Below are 24,251 nucleotides of genomic sequence, written 5' to 3'. Positions count from 1 at the left end.
AGACGTTGTGCTGGCAGTCTACGTGTTGCAAGAGCGTAGTTGGACGAGTTGTTGATTGTGCTGATTTGAGGTGAAATGCAAAGGAAATCTCAGAAGCAAGTGCCTGCTTTCCATATCTTCTGTACATCTAGTAGAACTGAGAAGGGTGAATGTTGATCATTTCTCTTTTAATATTGATATTAGAAAAATAACGATACCATTCCCATATTGTTTCATATCGTGACAATGTGTCTGCTGCCATGTTCTTTGGGAAAAGCTCCTTTAAGAACATTTAATGTGTCAGCAAACAGTAAAGTGATAGGTAGTTCAGGCAAGCAATAGAGATCATTGAGGATCATAAGCAACAAAGCAGAGTGATTTAAAAAGTAGTTCACTTACCTCCAGCTGGTTAGGAAATTCTCTCTGTGGTTTTGCAGATAAAGTACTTCAGGCCTCTGGACTTCCCCTTAGACATATTTATGCTATTTCTTAACCGTGGCAGTTTGAGCTAACTGCTGCTTCAGGTTTTGTTCATTTACTAGTGAGTGGGTAGAGACCCTCAAGGAATGGCCGGTGAGATGACTATAAAAATTGGCTGTTGCAGCCATCCAACATATTTAAAGTAGCAGGAAGTGTCATCTGTTAAATGACTCATTGAATTTCAGCTCCAATAATTCTAGCTGTGGAAGAGTAGATTGCCTTAAAGTGGGAGCCCAGTACCAGGATAAAAACGCTCTCAACTCCCTGCAGCTTTGCTGTTTGTTTCTTTGTCTCAGCCTTTTTAAATACTACTAAATTACAGCTGAGGTACCAAATAGTGTTTTGGGTGGCTGCTTTATCACTCTGAAGATAGCTGCATTTCACTGGTGAATTAATTGATGTGTATAAGCAGAGGTGTTCAGTACCTTGTTCCAAGAGCACTTAACAAATAGTAGTTAATGTGTCAGATCTGCTAAACAGAATGACAGTATTTGCACGTGTGTAACTTGTACTCTCTGCGCCTCAGATAACCCGCAACCTTTCAAAAATACTGCACTTGAATAAGTTCTCACGGAACCTGTCTCTTCAGATTACCAGCAGAAAATCAGGGGCTGGAAGGCCAGAGGGAGGTGGGCTAGAGAGAAAGGGCTTGTGTGCTGTGGGCCGTCGTCAGCAATAGGAATACTGAGCTCGGATGCTTCCTGCGAGAATGCCAAGATGACATGAATGCGCCTGACTGAGTGCTGGGGTTTTTTACTACTGCTTTTCTTATGATGCAGATTGATAACTTGGGCACTGATTCTGTGGTCGCGAGTGCTGGGCTGGTACATGATGGACCACCCAACAGTATTGGGACTGAAAGATGCCTTATCGAGGTAGCCAGATCATGCAATATGGGTTATCTTAGCTCTGTGCTTCTTTTGAGGCTTTATGTTCGCTCATATGATGGGTGCAACATCAACATAGAGTGATGCAAGTGGGGGATGCTTGATCAAAGGTGAATCTTTGCAGAACAAAGTTAAACCATTAAAGATGCTTTAATATATTCAAATCAGCAGTATGAATTTAAAGCAAGTTGTATTTTTAAATTTTGTCCTAATATTCAGAGTGCTAGATGCTGGCAGTCCTACCATGGCCTCGCAGAATCACTGTGTGGTTTCACCAGAAGTCCAAAATAAAAAAAAGCAACAGGAACATCACAATGATTGAACTACTTATTTATTGTTTAACTTAGATTACCTTTCTCCCCCTCCTACTGGCAAATACAAATGAATCTGCTGCAGAAACTTGGAGGCATTTACACCTAAGTGTAAATTCAATGTAAGTACAGTGAAATCCAGATCCTGAATTCAGTGTGTTTTGCCAAAGGTGTCATTGGGACTGAGTAAAGCCTTGTGGGTGGTAGATGCACTGTATACTATTTCTGTACACATGGCCAGGTAAAGTGTAAAACATAGTTTGACTGCATAGAAAAGCTGTGATTTTACAGCTGCAGGGTTTTTTAATATCTGGTGATGACTGAAGTGTGAAAGATCAAGACAACTTGAGTTTCTTCAAGAATGGGTTATGGGATGAAAAAAATGTCTAGATTTTTTTTTCCATATGTTATTCTTCTAGAAATGCATTTTAATTGCAACTTCTGTATCTAAAAGACTGTCGTCTTAATTTTGTAAATTAGTACTCATGAGAGTCCTTGAATATTTTCAGTCTGTGCTGTGCTAATAAATTCATAAGACAATGTGTGAAAAATGAAGAAAAAGCCTGACTCTTTAAGCAGTGTTTGCACATGATTCATCCAGAAGTTCTTTTAAATTTCTGATTTTTTTAGGGCTGAAATTTGCCATGAATAAAGAGACATCTTGCAGAACTATCTAAGCCATCAGAGAGAATTCATGATGAGTCTATTAACTAGTATCTCTGAATGTTTTGGAATACATGAAATAGATGGAAAGGAATTTTTTTATTCCTTTTTTCCAATACAGGGAGAGAGTGAATCTGAGGGGGAAATCTAGGAAGCCAATCTGCTGAAGGCCCTGTCTGGCTTTGAAGAGTTCAGTAGAAGGGATTAAATCAGACTTCAGAACAGCAACAGATATTTATGTGTACGCCTTTTACTGTAGGGACAAAAAACCACACGTTGTGCCATGCTGGAATAAGGCACTGCAGTTGGATCTGGCACCCTGCAGTCACTGCTGAATTCCAGGACTCTCTTGGAGTATGTGTAGGCATGTCCCAGCCTTTGGCAGCAGTGGAGCTCTGTGTTTGACACTACTGTCTCTGCAATACTGTGTATTGTCATTGAGGAGTAAGTACTGTAGTAAGTTTAGGAAACTGAAATTCCTCACAGGTTTATCCAGTTGTTTGTATCAGTAGTGTTGTCTGGCACACCAGCGATGTGTAGAGGAGGTTTTTGAATGGGGAGCAGAATAATACAGAATGGAGAGTGGCAAGTGCATTAAGACTGTAAGTTTCACTGGAGTATTTGAAACAAAAAACCCACCAATGAAATATTCAGCTGAAAGACTAAATTGTCCATCAAATGTAATTTACAGGCTTTTAAGATTTACTTCTGCTTGTATCATCCCTGTGACATGATGGGTATCACATATAAATTTTATTTTTAATTTATTGCTTATTCAACTCCAAATCAAGAGCTTAATTCTTCCTGTCACCAATGTATTAATTTATCTACCTTTCACCGGTTGTTACATTGACTGTTTTTAAACAACTTGACTCACACTTAGCTTGTCTAATTGGTGCTAATGGACATACCCTGTTCACTTCAACAACTTCCTTGATAGCGTTATTGAGAGCTATTCACTGTGAACTATTTATATTCAGGGATACAAATAATATTGGTAAAAATAAAACACAGGGATTAATCATCATCATTAGCTGGCTTTCTATGAAAATGATTCTCAAGCTCTGGAGATGGATTCTGTTATCTTATAAATGGATACAGATGTATTCGGCCAGGTCAGCGGTAGCTTGTGCCTTCGTTCCTGACCATGTAAGTCACGCCTTAAACCCCCACAGGGTCTGTTTACATGAAGAAAATTAGTCATCCGTGTCTGTAAGACCATTGTTGGGTCTGGAAACAAATAGGCACTGAAAAGTAGATTACTGTCTGAAACTCCTCCAGTTGGTGTTTACTACAGTGTTTTCAGGTCTTGCTTTTGAAGGTGGTAGCAGTAATGTAAAATCAGAGTTACATTTAGGTCACTGAGATGCTGTAGGAGTATGAGTGCGTAAGCTGATTCTAGGTAGCTTTGATTCTGATTTGTGTCGCTGTGAGAGTGAATCTGCAGCAGGTGGCTGTGTAAAATCTGTGTAAATGAGAGGAGAATCCTAATGACTTACTGCTGATCAGAGCCACTGCTTAGCCCAGGAAGACTTAATACATTGATGTGGTTCTCTCTGTCATGTCACTTACGCTCTCCCCGCTCCCTCCCATCTCTGTATTTCTATGGAAATCATGAATTATGGTGTGTTGATTTTTGGTGCCTGAGAAAATATCAACTAAAGCTTTTCCTTTGGCTGGGGCATTTTAAGGCTGTGCCTGGTATAGTTTCTCCAGTGTCTAGTAAGATGTGCTATAATGCTGCAGCTTTTCTTTTAGTGAGGAATTAATAGGGTCTCTCCCTCCTATCCTGCTGCCACTTTTCATTGAATGTGTAGGAACAAAGCAATCATTGGATCTCCTGCCACTCTAATAAGTTGGGACAGATACTGAGAAATGGCTAAAGAAGTGGGGGGAATAGAGAGATGCAATGGCTTTCTTTCTAGGGCAAGCATCCTAGCCATCACAATTCCAGCAGAATGCAAGAGCACCCTAAAAAGGAATTAGTCGTAGAATCCCCAGATGGTTTGGGTTAGAAGGGACCTCAAAGATCAACCATTTCCAACGCCCTGCCATGGGCAGGGACACCTTCTACTAGCCCAGGTTGCTCCAAGCCCATCCAACCTGGCCTTGAACATGTCCAGGGGTGGGGCATCCACAGCTTCTCTGGGCAACCTGTGCCAGTGTCTTGCCACCCTGACTAAAGAATTTCTTCCTTATATCTAATCTAGATCTACCTTCTTTCAGTTTGAAGTTTAATTGAAGAAGGCCCTAGGAGAATAACACAATTACTAATGTTCTGTAGGTCAGGGTTCTTAATGACTCAATGGGTCCATGTACAATAGTATTTGTGTTTTGTTCATGAGAGCAGTTTCAAAGCATGATCTCCCCACTAAAGGCACTGCTCAGCCGTCTTAAAGTCTGTGAACTGAATTACTGTTGGCGGAAAGTAAGCCAAGAGATGTGCTTCAGGAGTGCAGCTAACACATTTCAGACAATAATGGGAGTTCAACCCAGGGCACCAGCCTGGAGTCAACTTCATGGTAAAACCCTTGCAACATGTCTGGTTGTGGTAACCAGGTGCACAACACCAGCTGCTTTGCTCTCCAGAACGGCTCACATTGTACCACACGTCTGCCTAATGCAGACATGGCCAGTGTATTCCAGGGATCAGGAAACATCAGTCTCCATAAGGCCTCCATACTGCTGCTCATGACATGCTATTTTTCCACAGTATGCCAGGAATCTTCAGTCATTTCTTTTGTTCAGCCTTTCCGTGTGTAGGTTCCTTTGAGGCATATACCTGACAGATAACCATTTCTTGTAACAGTCCTAATACATTTCTAGAGGAAAATAAAAAGGTCTTCCCCTCTGGAGCTCAGCACTCAGAGCTTCCCTGCATGTTCTTCCAGAGCCCCCATCTTTGGAGGTTTTCCAGCCTGGGATTCTTCCAGACCAGACACAGGGGCTGCTGGTTGACCACCTCATCCTTCCAGTGGTGCTCCTCACTGTGAGGGTGTCCGTCATCTCCACTCATCTACATCTAACCTATAAAGAAGAACCCTCTCATTCCCAGCTGGTAAGGCTCAGACAAGGGTCCAGCTGACAGACTACATGGACAAGATGGGGTCCGAGACTGTTTCTAGGGCCAGGCACCCTGTGAGAAACAAGTTGTTCCTAATGGTAATTCCTTGGCAGTTTTGTTGAGGCAGTCTGCCATTTCCTCTGTGGAGTGTGCTGTGTCCTGTATCATCTCAAGTTCTGAGAGTCATTTGGTACCAAGCAATAGTTGATGTGATATGCAGGGTAATGCACTGTGACTAATGCAACATTGTAGTTAATTACTGATTTGAGCTAATCGGAGAACAAACAATAACTTCTTGTTTGTTATCCATTCACCCACTGACTGCTGTAGATCATAGATAAATTTTAGGTCCAGTGGTATCTTGCAAGAGTTTTCCCTCACATTTTATATAATGCATTTTACTTGAATTTTGGTTAGGGGTCGAGTAAAAACATCAAGTTCTAGCTATCTGTTGTGGTTTAACCTCAGCTGGCAACTAAGCACCACACAGCCACTTACTCACACCCCACCACCCCAGTGGGGTGGGGGAGAGAATGGGGAAAGTAAAAGTGAGAAAACTCATGGGCTGAGATAAAGGCAGTTTAATAGGTAAAGCAGAAGCTGCACACGCAAGCAAAGCCAAACCAGGCATTCATTCACCGCTTCCACGGGCCGGCAGCGGCTCCGCCATCCCCAGGAGCGCAGGGATGCATCATGCAGAACAGTTACTTGGGAAGACAAAACACCATCACTCTGAATGTCTCCAAACATCCTTCTTGCCCCAGCTTTATATGCTAAGCAGACATCATATGGCTCAGAATATCTCTTTGGTGAGTTGGCGTCAGCTGTCCTGGCTGTGTCCCCTCCCAGCTTCTTGTGCCCCCCAGCCTCTCACTGGTGGGGTACTGTTGGAAACAGAACAGCCCTTGGCTCTGTGTAAGCGCTGCTCAGCAGTAAGGAAAACTTCCCTGTGTTACCGACAGTGTTTCCAGCCCAAATCCAAAACACAGGCCCACACTAGCTACTGTGAAGAAAATTAACTCTATCCCAGCCAAAACCAGCACACCATCACTTAATTTTTTTGTCAGTTGTTCTTCTCAGGTGTTCCATTTTCTGCTGTTACCCAAATACCTGCATAATCAGTCACTAAAGTCTTCTCCTTGGGTGGGGCTTTAGCCTTGAAACTATAGTGTTGTGCTAGGTGAGTTTACACCTATGTTGAAATCCGTGACACTGGAGTTTTTGTATTCAAGTGCAAAGAAAGCCTCAGACAGTCACAAACACCCATGCAACCATTGTCATGTTTGGTGGACCTCTGGCCACCTGTAAAGGCTAAAATTTTTGAATCAGAACATCAGAATTTTAAAACTACCAGAAATTATATTTTTACTTTGTTCTTCAGCTGTGAAAAAAGCCCATTTATGTAAACCTCAGTACACCCTTCTACAGCTAGTCTCAGTGTAAACCTTAGTGTCTTTAGTTTCCAGCAGGTTCCATGAAGTTCTTGACCAGTCTTGCAGTGTTTGCACTGCTGGTTGTGATTCCGGGAGCTTAAATTTTTGTGGGGAAAAAAACCCCACCAACACCTAGCTGATGAACAAGCCCACAAAATGAGCTGTGGTCCCAATGAATATGTACAGCTTAAAGACTGCTGTCTTAGATTGTGAAACAAAATGCATAGTAGCCAGTGCCAGCTGCAAAACATAAAAGAAGCTGCCTTCAAGGAGTGACTGTCAGAAAAGTCAGAAGTCTTTTAAAAGTAATATATTCAGGCTCATTGTACTCAAGATTTTGTATTTTCATTTTTCTCTGCAACCATGAACGTTATACTTGTTTTTAATGTGAAAGCTTAATTTCTGAGTTAGTTCTGTTACACTAAGAGTTGTGATAATAAGAACAAAGTCCAAATAATATAAGACTTTCATAAAAATTGTAATAACATGAAAAAATGGCAGCAGACATTCTTAAAATGGAGCACTTTGGGTTATCAGTGGTATAGTTTGTAGGCACAGGTAAAAAGCCACATTCAATTTCCCTGGTCCTGAAGAGTCGATTTTTAACTTTGTTATGATCTTGTAGCCGCCTTTTCTCACACCTCCTTGGGATGAATTATTAACCACAACATCACTGAGTGTGAACCCAAGGGTACTGCAGAATTTATAATTGGTGTCTTTTAAAAAAAAAAAACAAAACCCAAAAACAAAAAAAAAAAACCACAAACAACACAACTATGAAGTTGGTGTTGTCATTTTCACAAAGTGGCTGTTGCTGTGTGACAGTTAGCAAATATGAGGTAAGGCAAGGATGTAACTTATTGTAGCAGTAATATGTTACTACTGTGTTATGTTAGTTATATTGGAGAAGACCATGAAACGCAGGGTCCTTTCTCTTCCATACAGGTAGGAATAGTAAAGGGCAAGGCTTCGAACAGTGTAAATGTGGCTGATGTTTTGTGGCTAAACTACCGGGGTTGGCACTTGTCAGAAAGGAAGGTGAAGGAAGAGAGAGAAAGTAGGATGTGAAGGTGATTTGCATCCACATCCAAAGAAGACAGTCCCATTTTTAACTATCACAAGAACCTACATGTTTTCAAAAGTGATTGGTGATTTTTAAAAATGCATTTGTAAGTTTCTGAGTTCTTAAACCTAGGTGTTTGCTGGGATCCATTTTTCAAAGGGCCAGAGGCCCGTGCGTTCTGCAAACGAGGATTCCTTTGGGCTTTCCAGTGTGGATGGCCTGAGCCTGAGGCATCCACAGTCAGGGACTGCCTTAGAAAAGTCTTGCCTATTAAGTATTAAACTAGATGAGAGTGACAGCAGGAACAAGTGCTTGGGTAATGGAAAACTGAATTATCACTACTTTACAAGCTGTCTCCAAACCCATTTCACTGAGTTCACATTTGGTATCATACTGCAGTTTTTTCCAAATGGCAAAACCTTAGAGCTTCTCCACTGGATGCTTCTGTTCTTAAAGGCTTAACTGTATTTCTAAGGTGCTCCTGGTTTTATGCATCAGAACTTTCTCCTAGAAGAAGCATTTGGGAACTGTGATCCAGCAGCTGATCTCAGAACAGTCTCATGTATCCCCAGATGCAACATGGTTGGCAGGTGATGAAATCAGAACACGATTTGATTTAACAAATTGACCAGAATGTCCTGGCTTTTGTATGTCTGAGAGGCACAGCTGTTCAAGGAAAAAAGAATGTTTCCTTTGGTAAATTCCAACCCACCTTGCTCCATACTGTCTGCTCAGGTGCTGATAATTACTCTGGAAAATGCCAATGTGTTTCTTTTGCAAGGAAGGAACTGTCAGGCTTGGTGCTGCCTGATATTATGGAAACATATGTCCATGCAGATTCTGATTTGCCTCAGAGTTTGTACCCCGTGACAAAATATTTATAACATAGGAAGGTACAGATCATTAACCTACATTTTATTTTCCACTCATATTCCTAAGTGGAACACGTGTGTATGCATGCTGTAACTCACAGAGACATTTTCACAATATAGGTGTTAACAGCATAATAACAGAGTGTTCATTAAACGGCAAATTGCTGTGTGTTACAATAACCTCATTCAATTAAAAGTTAATTCCCTTCTTCTGCTTTCCTTTTAAGTGTCATGAAGTGCACTTACCCCAGGTTTTTAGCAGGTGAAACTGAAATGGTAAACCAACTTGGTTTTACAAGGCATCTTTCAATATATGTGGGGAATTAACGTTCTCCTCTTTGTTGGATTAATCTTCTTTGGTAACCTGTTGCAAGAATGCGGCAGGAAATGAGAAGAAAATAACACTTTAGCTGTTATTTGTATTGTATTTCTCTGATTATTTTCCTTTTTGCAGGGCCTGATTAACCGAATATCCCACTCATATTGGTTTCACTTGAAGCTGTTTGAACTAAGCATTTCTGAAAATTAGATACATGGTTCAATAGAGCAAGAAAATTAGGTCTTAACTCCAGGCCTCGATAGCCTTGATAACCCAGAGCATGGTTCTGTTGTGGAGGTTATTTTTGGCAGCAGGAAAGCTAGAAAATCCTTTTATCCATCTCAGTATTCACTTACTACAGAAGTTGTCTTCCAGGTCAATACTGACCTTTCAGTTAGGTGAACAGAAGGCTTACCGTTTTCCTACTGTGGTGCACCACAGCAGAGGTGTGGGGTTTTTGACTGCTGATGTTCTGGTAACAGCAGATCTGTTTGGGGAAATGATTGTGACCTGCATCACCACTCCGATTCTGTACTGAATTAAGGCTGTCTAGGAGCAAGCAAGGCCAAGCTATCAAACAGATTTGCTTTTCACTATTATTCCGAAATAGAGCTTTACTTTCCCTATGGGGAGATCCCAACCCTCCAGGTTCCCTAACGTCCCCATGCTTGGAAGCTGTACACATGGACTTCCTCAGTCCTACAGCCTAAAACATCACCCCCCCTTGTTCCTCCCTCAGATTTGCCTGCTAATTGAAACATTACCTACAAGTAAAAATAGATGTTCTTAAGACCAGACCAGCTGAGGTGGTCATCACCTGTTTGAAAGCATTTGGTGACAGTGTCTTTAGATGGTGCCATTCCGATCTTACCCAGTACTGTTTGTTCTAGTAGCCTATGCCATGGCTTACCTTCTGACTTAGCTCTTTGTGGGACCATGGTGTGAACCAGCTTAGGAGACTAATCAGAGAAACAGTATTTTCAGAGCTTTTCCTTTTTAAGTTGGAGCGAGGATGAACAAGAGAGGGAGGGATTCCAAGACGTATCTGAAAATCGTGATATGATGTGTCCTTCACCTCACTAGCTCCTCACTTCTCAGCCACTGAGGTGCTCCTCACAGCTGAAGTACCACTAATAGAAAGTCAGATTTGAAGAGGTCTAATTTTAGTTGGAGGGAAATGCTGACTAAACATCTCTTCAATCTCTTCAGGCTGCCAGTTCGGATGTACTTACATGCAGCTATTTAAAGTTTTAGAACTGGGGGGGGGGGGGGGGGGGGGGGGGGGGGGGGGAGAATAAAACCAAAACCCAAAATCTATGCAATTACATTTAGATCAATGATCATTGCTAGGGCAGAGTTCATTACATTTCTTTAAGTGTACTGTCCCTACAATCTGCAAGCCTCATTTAGAGTGTTTGGATGCTACCATGACGTGAATAAATGAAATTCATGCATTCCCTAAGCCTGACTCTGCAGCATTACACAGTCCCTATAGGGTGCTTTCATCTGCCTACTTTAAGGCCAAGCTCCTTTTATTTTGCAGGCCTGTGCCTCAGGGTCCAAGGGCTGTTTCTGTCCTGTGAAAAACACGGGTCAAAGAGCCAATAGCAACTGTGCGGAGTTGTGGCCCAGCCACCAGCTTCATGTTCTGTGCTCTTCATTTATTGCAGCAATTCAGCTTTGTCTCCCTGCCCACGGATGTCCTGGAAATAGAAGTTAAAGACAAATTTGCAAAGAGCCGACCTATCATCAAGCGTTTCCTGGGAAAACTCTCTATGCCGGTTCAACGCCTCTTGGAAAGACATGCCATAGGGTAAATGTGCTGCTTATGCTATTTTCTGTTACTTAATGAGTGTGATGCTGTTTTGAAGTCCCTGGTGATATATCATTATAGTGATATAATGATGTTGAGGAGGAGTTATTAAACTGACACTTGTCTGATGAATTATGTTGTTCTTAATTAGAATTTATAGGGTTATGGGCCAGACAAAGAATTCCCTCTATAACCCTCTCCATTTCATTTTGTAAAGTGAGAGCTGGCATTTAGGAAAGAAGACTGTTTTGTGTATCATGGCTGTGAATCTGGAGAGTGCAATATTTTCAATTTGAATATTCTCTTAATGTTATCAACAGGCTGTATTCATGTTTCAGGGAATTGGAATTACCTATGGGCTAAAATCATGCCAGATCTGTTCCTCCTCCCTTTAATTTCTGGGCAGTGGAAATATTATTTACAAAAACCCACATGGCATTTTGTAACTAAATCTTTCTGACCCTACCCTGCTGCCAAGGAATAACTAGTTCACTTGAGCTCACAAGCCCTGCCCTGCTTCCCCTTTGCATGGAAGTCCTGGGAAGGTGTACGCTGCCAAAGTAACACAAACCAATTTGAGGGCGATGGATAGTATTCAGACAAAGCCAAACAGTTGGCTCTGAAGTTCTAAGGTTCAGACCTTGAGGACCAGGGAGAGAAAGAGTCGTGTCCTGAGGAGGACATACACAATGCAGTTTCCAAGCAGGCATTTCTGAAAATTGGATCTCAATTCAGCAGAACAGCAGGAAGCTGAACTTGTTGGAAGTGTTTTCTAACAGCTGTTTCAGAAACTGGCTGTGATATTGACAGCTGAATCTACCAGAAGGGACTAAGCTGCCTCCCTGTTTCTCAAAGTTGAGAAGATAGAGTAGCTTTTTAGAAACCAGATGGAAGAGAACAGCTTGGGGAAGGTAGAACCCTATAACTGATATCATTGGCTTCCCCCTGTATAAGAAGATTTCTCATCGTCTTCTGATCATATCTTCCTATTTTACTTCCTTATTGTAAACACTGCTATCTAAGGATATGCTTTGCCAAGAGCAGTGCTTCCAACCTGAACCTAGATCTGGCTTAGTTTGATACCATAGTGGCTTTTAAATCTCAGGCAAGCTCAATGAGAAGTATACACACAAATTTAGAAAGATCATACGCAAATCCTGAGATAGTCTCATTTATATGAGTTTCTGATGCATGTGAAACTATCCTAGCAAATACATTGGGCCCAACTGGAAGTAAACTGTGTTTCTTCAAAAGGTGTATAAATATTACTATTCAGTGAAGCCTTTACGCTCAAAAAATGCTTTGCAAACATTGATTCAGCCTCATTTTGGGCAGCTGGGAAGTTAATCTCTTCTGTAGTTTCATTCTGTTCTGAGGGGTGGATGAAGTGTGGCAAAGGGAGGGACCTGCACAAGGACAGAATGGAGACATTGATCAACCTTGTCAGGAAGGTGTTCTCCTGATATTTCAGCTTCATAGAGGTAAGAGGGGTGGAAAGAGATGAAGAGCAGTCATTCAGCCAGTTTCAAAAGAGAAGGTGGTAAGCGGGGACTGGCCTGTACAGGACAGGAAAGCTGAATTTTATGCAGATGGCGAAGGGAAGGAAATTCAGACATGTGAGGTTCTGCAGAAGGGTAGATATGGTCAGATCAACAGGAAGTGAAGTCTTGTTACAATAGATGAAGTGGGAGTTGTTCGCTTCCCATGTCAATATTTTCATACCCATACTGCAGAAGTTCCATTCCCACCGTTCTCTCTCTATATATATACATATGTGCTTGTGTATCCCAGAAGCCTGTCTTATTCACTGACTCAGCTATTCCATTGTAATTGAAGACATTGTCCTCTCCTCTGTCATTCGTTCTCTCGTATGCAAGTCAACATGCCCTCATGGCTGGGTTGAATAGACTTTGAAAACTATTTTGTATTTCTGTAGGACACAGCAGCTTGATCTATGCACAGTAGACGTTGGGTAGGTTATAGTCTATTGTGACAATACTTGTTTTCTTTCAGGGACAGGGTTGTAAGCTACACTCTGGGTCGCAGACTTCCTACAGACCATGTCAGTGGCCAGCTGCAGTTCCGATTTGAGATAACTTCATCCATCCATCCAGGTAATTCTCAGTCTTAACCCATCATTTATCTAGATCTCTTTTTTCTTTTTTTTTCTTTTTTTTTCTTTTTTTTTTTTTTTTGTTTTTGTTTTTGTTTTGTTTTGCGTGTTTTCTCCTCAGAATTCTGAATTCATTCCTGGCTGCTCTGAGACTTTAGGTACAGTCATGAGCAAAGGAAAGTGCATAAAGTCCCCTGTCACAGGATGCATCGTGAGTCACAACTTCTTCCCTGTTTCCCCTTAGCTTAGAGCTACTGGAGTGTTATATCCCCCTGTTCTTGGCTGCTTCAGGTACTCTGCTACATCATGGGGAGAGAAGAGGTGGAAAACTAAAGTCTCGTTTGCTTCTCTTATCGCCTGTCCTGGGGAGGTGCTAGATGGGCTGTTATTTGTAGTCATCTGTATTGGAGCACTTCATAAGTAAAAATGGAGAATGTAATAGCAGAGATGATTGGAAACTTTCTCATTTTGATTATTTTTAATGAAAAAAGTAAACCAAAAAATACTGAGTGTTCCCCTCCTTCCCTCCCTTTTGGTTTGGTTTAGATTGACATTCTCTTGTAGTTATTAGAAAGTCACTGTCATGATGCTGTAAGTTTGAACCTTGGTTTTCATGTCAGTGTCTCAGCAGTGTTACTCAGGGACTCTTTGCCTCTGTGTGGTAGCGTCCTCTTAGGTACATTTTGTCAAGCCAGCAGCAGCTGCATTAGTATTTGGAAACTGTGAACTTCCCCTTGCTGGAAAACCCTGACTTCTGTCTTTTTACTATTTGAATGGCATGAAAGAGCCTAGGTTATCTGGCATCTGGGATGTGGCGGTACAGATGAGGATCACATCAAAGAATGTTTTGGGGAAAGTGTATGCCTTTCAGGGGTGTGAAAAACAGTTTTTTAAGTTATCTGTTGTGGAGTCCTGTCAGCTGCAGCATGACAAGAAAAATGTCATTAAAACCTCAGGGAAGACTTCCTTGTCATTCCCACGATATTCCTTTCAATGCCAGATTGGGTCAAAGAGGAGTTCCAAGAAGGTGTTACCTTGAGGTTATGTTGCAGGGACGCAGGATGCTGCATACAGGTTACCACTATGGGTAAGCCCTGTTAAACCCACTGTACAAACACTGCCCAGCCAAAAAAAAAAAAAAAAAAAATAGGCACTTTTTTGATAGTTGCTCAGGTGCCCAGACATTTCACACTGTCATTTATGCTTTTAAGTTTCTCAGATTGCTGTGGATGCCTATGCCCTCACAGCCAAACCTCCGGTTCAGTCAACACTTCTTGTTGAAGGAGTAAGTAATTTCTTTTCCTGTCTCATACAGATGATGAAGAGGTTTCCATTAGTGCAGATCCTGAGCCAGCTGACCTCCAGGAAAGCCCTGTGAACAACCCCACAGAGGAAAGCCTCGGTGAGCCTCCATGCATCAACACAGTGACCTCAGAAAGTACAGCTCCAGAACAGCTAAATGGATACAGTGTGAACAGTGTTGATAGCCCAGGGGCTGTCAAACCACCTGGGGAAGTCAACCAGAACAGCTTAAATGAAGAGCTAGCAGGAGATGGGGAGGTTGATGCGGTGCCAGTTCCTGAGCCCTTGGAATCCATCCCAGGAGAAGTGCTGCCGCCTTTGAGTGCTACGGACCTCACGGAGCAGCTGGCTCTGCTGGCTTGCATGTCTCCTCCTGAGACTGAAGTTAGGGAAAATAACAAAGTCAATTCTGGTACTCAGGGAGAAGGTGGTGTCTTGACCAGCGTAGAAACGTTAGATATTGATGAGGTGAGTGCAGATGTGCATGCTGGCAAGGACCTAGAGAAGAGTCAGGAAGAAGAAGGGGCTTCAGCCCAGGAGGAGGAAGACAACAGGCTGCAACTGAGGACCACAGCAAAGAGGAAAAACAGGCCGTGCTCCCTGCCTGTGTCTGAACTCGAGACAGTCATAGCTTCAGCTTGTGGTGAGCCAGAGACCCCTCGCACACACTACATACGGATCCACAACCTGCTCCACAGCCTGCCCTCAGCCCAGATGAGCAGTGATGGGGAAGATGAGCAAGATGGTGGCAATGGTGGGGAGAATGATGAGGAGTCTACAGTCAAGGAGGCACTGGAGAAGGAGGTGGTCAGTGAGAGCAAGACAGTGGCAGCAGAGCCTGCTCTGGAAAATGAGGCTGAAGAGAACTTCAGCCAGAGCACGGTGCCTCCTGGGACCTTGGATGAGCAACTCTCTGACTTAAATGATGGGCTGTTGGATGGGGAACACCCCAGGACAGGAAGCGAGAGCGAGTCGAGCTCCAGGCCCAACGGTGACAATGAATGTGAGGCGTGCGACACCTCTTGCTACAGCCCCTCCTGCTACAGCACTTCCTGCTACAGTACCTCCTGCTACAGCACTTCTTGCTACAGCACCTCCTGTTATGACAGTAACAATCGCTTCTCCAGCCATACCCGCTTTTCCTCCGTCGACAGTGCAAAGATTTCTGAGAGCACGGTCTTTTCCTCACAGGATGATGATGATGATGAGAACAGTGCTTTTGAGTCAGTGCCAGATTCAGTACAGAGCCCTGAGCTGGACAGGGAGCAAGTGGATGGCTCCTCCCAGTGGCCAGATGAACTAGTAGCTCATGGTGGGAACCCACAAAGAGCCACAGAGAGTCTAGACACCCCAATAGCAGGTCCAAGCAGCAGAAGAGAAGGTTAGATCCTGAGAATCGATGCGCTGAGCAACCCTGATTATCTGGATGTCGCAGAAGGCATCAGATAATCGAGGTTTCAGATAGCTCACGGTTTATTTCGTACAAATTTGGGGGCTGTGAGCTGGGCCAGATATCAGGGAGGGTTGGATAATTGAGCCTGTTCTGAAAAATCCCAGCAAAACCGAATAAATCAGATCGGGATCTGTATATATGGATTCCTGTAGATACACGTGCATCATTATAAAATCAAGATTAGCTACTGTAGTTATGTGGCAGATCAGCATTATCACATCCACCAACTCATTCCTTATTTCCTGGGATTGTTCCATTTCACATATCTGATGTGCTGCCATGTCTCTGATAGTCAGTGAGAGGAACAGCTTGTGCTTGTCAAAGGGCAGATATGCTGATTTACACCAGCTAAAGAGCTGGACCAGTTTCTGTATATGATTAGTAGCCATGCACAGTCATAAGCGTGGAGAAATGCAAATATTTGTCTCTTACAAACCCAGTTCTCTAGCCCTGTTTGTTCCAGTTCCCCAGGTATCAAACAACTCCACCTCAGATTTCACAGACCGTAGGGCAACTCAATGGAGATTATTTTTTTGCTTAGGTACTTTGAAAACGGAATTATATTGAACAAAATTCTCATCTCCTTATCCTTCTTTAGAGATAAAGCATACTAAAAAAAGTAATTTTTAATCTTTATAATTTAGGTACTGTTTTTTCCCAATCCATCCAAACCGTTACGTTAAATTCCTCCCTTTGGTAACTCATTTTATGTCTTATGGAGTTGCATGAAGAGTGGGTTTGATCACTCATCTTTTCTTCAGCTAGTGTGTCATTTTTCTCCAGCTGAAGAAGTAAAGGCCTCAGCAGCAGCTAAGGAGTATGCAGCAAGGTCAAGAGGTAGTCTTTGCATCTCCAAATCCTAAGTCATCTGTCCCCCACTGTAAGTGACACTAAATTAAAATGGCAGCAGAAGGATAGCGTATTTAGGGGTCACTGGGAAACCCCAACTGAAGCATCCTTCTACCCTTTCCTTCTCTATTGCCAATTTATTTACCCCCACCTTCCACTGCCACAGACCCTACCCCAGCAGAAAGAAAGGTGTAAGGGTGGCTTTACACACTGGACTGTGTAAAGATTTTGTCAACAGTTGAGCCTAGGCAATTATTCGCTCTGCAGAGCAGAATCAAAGAATTAAATTCTCAGAAGTACACAGAGGTATAGAACCCAATTTCCTTCCTTCCAGACAAGGGTCTTTGTGTGTGGACAGCATTTATGTGCAAGTATACCTAAGGGGGCATGAGCGTGTGTGTGTGTGTGCATGACCATGCTTACAGACATGATGGTTATTTCAGACTGTGTGTATTTTTGAGAGGGGATGTGGGGGGAGAGGGTGTCTTCTGCATATGGATTCAGTACAGCTCCAAGATTGTGCCCCTTGAGCCTGTATAAAGGGCACTGCAGTGCTAATGGTGGCTTTGCTGTGATTAACTGAGAGAGAGAGTATGTCTGAAGGGCAGCCCGGCTCTTAGCACTCTTGATACCACCGGGGTGCTTCAGGAAATGTGCACGTTGCATCGTGATTTGGCAGCTCTTACAAATACAGTAGATGTGGTCACCTCCATCCGCTCCAGGTGACTGATACTACCATGCTTCCGCTGGCTTGGCGTAACTATCTTGACTAGGGGAGAGTCAATTATGGTGAGGTAAGTAAAGAAATGCAGATGGATGATGTGGTAGTTGGTGCTACAACACCTGTAGTAACAGCGTAGTTTTCAAGGCTATGAGAGATGGACTTTTAGCACTGAGTAATAACTTACATAACTCTGCTGTCTGTTCAAAACACGCAGCAGAGGCAACTGGGAGATACGCCTATACACAAGTGTTTAATGAAGACATTTAACAGGCCATACGGTATCATCAGAGCACCTAGAAGAGGGAGTATTTTTGTCTAAGCAATTTTTCTCGCTTCTGGATGGTGTGAGGGTTTTTTACAGTTTTATACAAAATTGGCTTCTGCCTTCGAGCTGTCAGTTGTTTAAAGAAAAAACATATTTTTTGGTAATTTTTTTTTACATCTGATAGGTATATGTTTGGACTTTTTACAAAAGGTTATTGTAGGCTATTAAGATTCTGACATTAAAGACAGCTAAACCAGCCAGCACACAATGAGTTTGGCTTAGCTGAATGGTTCTGGTGATGCTGGAAATGCTAAATATATTTTTTCCCTAAGCTGCATCTTTCTGATGCATGTAAATGTTATATTTATGCAATTCAGATTGTATCTGGATTAACAGGCCCACCAGGAGCTGAAGGTTATAGTGAAAAACTGTTACCACACAATATGAAAACGTGTCTGTTAGTAGGATAAATAGCCCTGGTTTCTAAGATTTTGAGGACAAACCAAGAAGGGATCTTAATTCTAGAACCTGTGAAGTTTTAATGTGCAGGTTCCTTGTTCTCACAGTTAAGTCTAAGATACGGAATGCTTTCTCATCCCTACTATAACTTCTTAGTTTCTTAAAGGATTCTGTAAGCATTGACTGGATCTGTAGTTATTCATTCCTTTCAACAGAACATGACTTTGGACATTTGCTTAGATTTAACTTATTTCATATTTGGCTATATAGACATATGTACAATGTTAATGTTTAAAAACTTCTTCTGCACTGTCTACTGTGTGTCCCTCTATCTTCTTCTTTCCCTCTTCTGTATCTCAGGTCTTCCTTCTTTATCTCGGATCCTGACTATGTCTCACTATCTTTTGTCTCCTCTTCTACCACTTCTACCACCTGTCTCCTCCCTGTTTCTGGTCCTTCTCTCATTCTTCCTCCTTCCACTCAAGATAGATTCTTTGAATTTTGAAAAATACCTATAGAAGGGGATGACCTTCTGCTTTGTGGGGACTGCAAAATCCTGCCCTTCCAGTCCACTTACACAGCCATCGATCTTTTGGAAAAGCATAGAAAGATCCAAGGCAGCTTTTAGCCTCGTATTTCACTGCTGGGATGAATTAAAAGTTGGAACCAGGATTTTGCATTTTCCTGCCGGTTTCTGCAGAAGCTTGAGTTTGGTTGTACGTGCACAGTATTTCTCAGAGATCAAGCCTGATTCTTCTCTCGCTTACACTTGTGTGTCTATGAGTCCAGAATCTGGCCCATAATAGTTTAGCATTGACTCAAACCTGAGATCAGAGCATCGACTGCATTATTTTAATAATTCTTTGGCATATGAGTTGTTATTAAAATAGTGCTTGAAAGTAGGAATAACCAGAGCTGCTCGTACACCAGGCTAACCTATTTAAAAAATAATCACTTGTTTTACAGTAGCACATTTTTTGAACCACATTGTAAAAACCGTGAATGACTGTCAATGTCTTGAATATCTTGTCCGTAGGTGATTGTCCTTTACTCCATAATTCTCAGCCAGTCAGCCAACTTCCTTCTCTGAGGCCTGACCATCATCACTACCCAACTATCGATGAGCCTCTTCCACCAAGTAAGCTTTAGTTTTTTAATTTATTGCGTTTTTCAGCTTTTCCTGTTAACTCAAACAGTGTAGAGGTCAGTATGTCTTTCTAAATAACCCCATCTGCTCTGTATATACATTCTCCAGGATCCAAGCAATATGCCCTTTTGTTTCCCTTATTTGATCCGGACTTCAAGTGTTGTCATGTTATTTTGGACAAGCTCCATAAACTCGATCTGCCTTGGTCAGTCTTCTTCCTTAGCTACCATGAAATGAAAATAGTAATATTTCCCTGTTTCCAGTCAGTGTGTTTAGACTCAGATGAGTGGGTGTCTGTCAGATGTTCCAGAAGCCTTCCTATAAAGCTTTCTGGGTGGTGTATCAGCAAAGTACTCTGATTTTTCTATAACATTTCTATAACCAGCTTCAAAGATGGTTTGGGGTGGTTTTTCCTGTGGTCTGTCAGCTCTGCTTGCAGGTCCAGCAGAAACCCTTCCACAGTCAGGATGCTCCTGGGACAGACAGATCCAAATCTCAGCAAAACCAGCAGAAGCTGGGAAAAGGCAGCTCATGTAGAGTGGTCTCGTTGTCCTGTCTTTGGATTTGATAATCAGTGAATTTTATGTTCATTTTGGACTTTAATGGTGTCTGCAGGTGCATTGGATAGAAGTGAGACGGTCTTGAGTAGCGTGATCAGTTAGCAGGCTGATAATATGGGATTGTTACCACCGAACCAACTGCTGGAGATGTTTTCACTTGTCTTTGTAGCCTTTCCCTTGTGTATTCCTGGATTACCCCACTTTTTGCATTGGCGTTAAGAGCCCAGCAGAGCGCACTCTATGCCCTGCAACGTGCTGCTGGTCACCTGTCAACTTCAGCACAGGATTTAACAACCTAAAATGCGCAGCGCCTCAGAAGAACAGCCAGGCATATAAACAGAGCACTCTATTTTCTTCCAAGCACAATAAGGGGACACACTTACTTGGCCTGTGGTGTCCTAGACAAATAATTCATCATTTACCAACCACGCTGTCGGTATTCCCTAAGCCAAAAATAGCCGTAATGCTGGCATCAGCTGCACAGTAGCATGAATGATCCAAATGCCTTTAGCCCAATGAAGTCTTAGTAGAGTCCCACTGTGGCTTGCTAGTGAATGATGAAATGGGAACAGTTACCTCTGTAACAGGCAAATACTGCTCTTCCTTCCACTCTTACCTCAACACTCTGCAAATAGGGCATATTCCCCATTAGGTGACCTAATGATAGGACACGGATGCCACCTCAGGTAAACAAAACATACTGTGAATCTGTTCCATGTTCTTCCATCACCAACTGAATACATTTTTCCTCTTCCTTAGAATTATCCTTAAAAGGCAAGTATTTCTACCATTGGTTTTCACAATTGCTTTCACAACAGGGTTTAAGGCCATGAAATGCATGTGTGATAATACAGTACAATCCCTCTGTAGGATTTTATTTTAGCATTTGCATATAACGTAATTTTAACAATAAAGGCTGACATTGTGGGCTTAAATATATTGGCCTTAATAGGAACAGACTGTACTAAGTTAATTTGGAGGGCAAAAATGTTGAATTGGATAATATCACCTAGAAAGCCTGTTGCCAAAAATTCTTCATGAAATTTTAAGGACACTTCAAAATGAAAACTATAGCCTTAATCTATAAATGTTTCTTCTTCTAGCATTCACTGTGACTGTCTCAGTGTCTTTAATGCCTCTTCATCCTAGATAAATAGATCTCCAATCACGTGAAAGAAAGAAACTTTATATTTTAAACTTGAGTTATATGAGCAAACCTGGCTTACTTCTCATATGGAACATTAGCTTCTGTCCATAAGTACAGCTGAAGATATTTTGCCAGTGCTGCAAATTCAGTATTGACCAGTTTGACTTCGGTCATGGAGAATCATGGACAGTCTTCTTCTGTTTTGCACAGTTTTCTGAATAACTTTGTTTTGTGGTAACCCCACAACAGTTGGTCTCAGGGAGGAAATTTAATTTCAGACAGTGTTATTTCAGTAAGGTAGAACAGATGCATTATTGATGTAGGAATGCCATAATGACCAGTCTGAAGGTTAAGGCCTATACAAGATTGACAGAAGATTTGCAGAGTTTGTACAGCCTCGTGACAGCATTGATAGTCACCTCTTATTATGCATATGTTTGCCAGCACTGCTGGAAACCCTACAGAACTGAAGGCAAGAAAAATACATGTGCCCAGTTCAGAGCTGCTCTTTGCTGAAGGTGTGACTGAGCTCGGAAAGGGAAAGGCAGCGTATTTGCTTTGCCCTGCCAAGTTTATGGTCCTGCCAGAAAAAGTTGCATCTTCTGGTATAAACCAGAGCAGTTTCAGAGGCTGCTGCGAAATATGACTCAGCTGATGAAGAGGGATTACTGCAGAACAGAACCAGCACTGTCCCACCCCACCCAAGAGCTCCAACATGCTCTTACTGTGAAGGTTAGTTAGGTGGAGGTTAGTCTCTGTTCTAGTCACAGAAAAACTGACAAAAGACCTGGAGGAGGTATGGCTGCTTCCTAGATCACCTGTGCCCCTGAAGTAGTGTGGAGGGACTTGAGCACAGCTCAGAAGCAGAGTTCTGTCTGTTAGTTCACCTGTCAGCCTGTTCGTCTCTCTGTGCAGGTACCCATCCATCTGTCCACAAATCTGGTATCATCTGCAGCTTCAGTGACTTGTGTGACTTACAGGTTGTCTTGTGGGAAAGCGGGAAGTGCACCTGCCACCTGTGTACAACAAAAGTATCGGCACCTGCCACCCTCTGACAGCCTTCCCAGGAGACCAAAAGAAGTTATTTAGCTGATTAGGAATGCTGTTATGCTGTTGTGAGGAGCAGTGCTGCTGCAGGTTTCTCAAAAGCCATGTGACACACAGTTCCTAATATTTTAGCATGCCGATGCAAGTGTCAGCCCATGGTTTCAGGTGTATATACCCGTAAAGCAATTAATAAAGTAGCGCTCCCAGACAGGTGTAGTTCATGTCTGTGCATACTGCTGCTGACTGTCTCATACCTCCAATAGACATAGCCTTCCTGAAGCTGCAATTCAGTCTATGTGATCCTGACTTGATGTTTTCACTGTGACCTCCCAAGCTCTGGACAAGTTTCGTTGCTCCTAGATTTCTAAGTATTATGCTTCAGAAGTTGCATTTAATTAGAGACACTGCAACATAGCCTCTAGAGCACAGGGCTGGGTTGTGAGAAGCCCTTGTTTGACTGTGTAATCGGGTAGTAGTATTCTTGCTAAGTGTCCATCAGCAGGCTTGATGATCAGACCAATATGACCAGTTGGTGTCTTCTGTAGGCTGCCTTAGGGTGTGGATTTACAGCATTTCCTACAAGCTTCTAATTATCCATCGACCCTTACTGTTCTCAACTTCTTACGTGTATACCATGATAGCATGAGGTGAGGACTAGGGTTTGTCCCTTGCCAGACAACAACAAGGAAAACTAAGATCTTCATGATGTTAAGGTACATCCTGTCACCTTTAATCTGGCCAAGATTATTTCCTTGAGGATATTGCAGATAATGCATAGCTCCAGAAGGACCATTCCCCACCCACGGTGGTGCGCCTGCCACCAGTGGCAGCGTGCTCAGCAAGGCTCTGGCCTTCAGCCTGCCGTATGTGTCAGTCTCAGTTCCTTCAATGTGCATCTGTTGTACTTGATGTGCTATTTTTCACTGTCTTATGTTTTAGACGTTGTTTCCCCAAAGCTGTGATCTTGTTCTTGAAATAGCTACAACATCCTTGGGAAACTTTACCTGGTGGGAGGAAGGGAGAGTGCTCTTTAAAATTGCATAGTTGATGTTCGCCGTGAGAGACACTCTGTAGGCTTTGTGTCTATAAGGACTGAGGTACTTAGAGTCAGTTTTGAAGTAAATAACGTGTGTGCACATGTCTCTTGTTGTTTTGGAGTCTTAGAGAAAATTCCTCCAAGGACTTCCAGTGCCTGTCTTTTGAGGTTTGTGGAATTAATGTGTCAGGGACAGCCAGCCATAGACTTCAGAGAGCCTGCACTTGGCTGGCCCAACCCAGGTATGGGAACTGAGTTTAGCCAGGGTCAGCATTCAGGGGGTGGGAACTGTTCATAAAGCGTAGGTTTCCAGGTATAGCAAGAAGAGGTACAACTTCAGTCCTACTCTTAGAGAGTAGGAGATAAATAAAGTATGAAATCCAGCTGATCTGGAATTTGATCATAGAAAGCCATAGATGGAGCGGACTCATCAGGGCGGAGGGTATCACAGTAAGAATAAGAGAATACAAGGAAGTGTTTGTCCCCAAAGGTAATCACCATATGTACATTTATGTGTGAATGTGAGTGAGGTTTGTATACAAACACGTGTAGGAAGTATGTGCATATATATACATAGATACGTCATCAGCTGACAGATCACCTAGAAATATGAAGCTAGCAAGCGTAATTTATAACACTACTCCATACATTCCAACCAATTTGATATGTGGCTTTGCTAGCTAACTCACTTCTGAATTTCTCCTGTTCCAAACACTTTTTTTTACCAACATTACCATTTTCCACAAGCCATTATATACCAAATTACTTTTAGCTTTCGGTCATGGGACAACATAAACATTAGCAGGAAACAATAATGATGGAAGGCTTAGTATTACGCTGCAAACTTTAGCCTAGTTGGCATTCATTAGAGCAATAGATTTATGATACTTATCTGTTTAGAGAGATTTCTAGGTATATGTCCAATCAGGCTGTGATCAGTTTTCAGGGGAGCCTTTAATTGCTGTATGGTATCCTTCGAAGCCACTTTATAAAAAAGAGAGAAATGAAACATGTTTTTTCTGAAACATAACAAAAAAGAAAACATGTCATTTGGGATATCAGCTCAGATGTAATCCTTTTCTACTAAGGGTCGCTTCTAAGTGGCTACCCCAACCTGCAATTAATGCAGCCAACTAGGATTACTAACTGTAAAATTATCCAGCCCTTTAAAAACTGTAGCCACTAAGTCACTCGTTTTTCATGGTCTATGGTAGTGAATTCCATAGGCTACCTATGTGCTGTGTGTGAAACGTTTATATATATGC

The 24,251-nt window shown here is 42.3% G+C and overlaps 1 protein-coding gene across 2 annotated transcripts in view; it reads left to right on the top strand.

Moving 5' to 3' along the window:
- Window positions 1-24,251, top strand: part of HECW1 (HECT, C2 and WW domain containing E3 ubiquitin protein ligase 1) — a 262,306-nt gene that overhangs the window by 169,227 nt on the left and 68,828 nt on the right. For both annotated transcript variants that reach the window (XM_040590899.1, XM_040590900.1), the window contains 4 exons: window positions 10,742-10,884; window positions 12,898-12,998; window positions 14,313-15,680; window positions 19,086-19,187. In XM_040590899.1, the coding sequence (XP_040446833.1) occupies window positions 10,742-10,884; window positions 12,898-12,998; window positions 14,313-15,680; window positions 19,086-19,187 (1,714 nt within the window). The remainder of the gene's footprint in view (window positions 1-10,741; window positions 10,885-12,897; window positions 12,999-14,312; window positions 15,681-19,085; window positions 19,188-24,251) is intronic.

This window comes from Falco naumanni, chromosome 4 (assembly GCF_017639655.2).
Source record: "Falco naumanni isolate bFalNau1 chromosome 4, bFalNau1.pat, whole genome shotgun sequence".
NCBI lineage: Eukaryota > Metazoa > Chordata > Aves > Falconiformes > Falconidae > Falco > Falco naumanni.
Note: the sequence above shows the minus strand (reverse complement) of the source record. Positions and strands in the feature narration are given on the sequence as shown.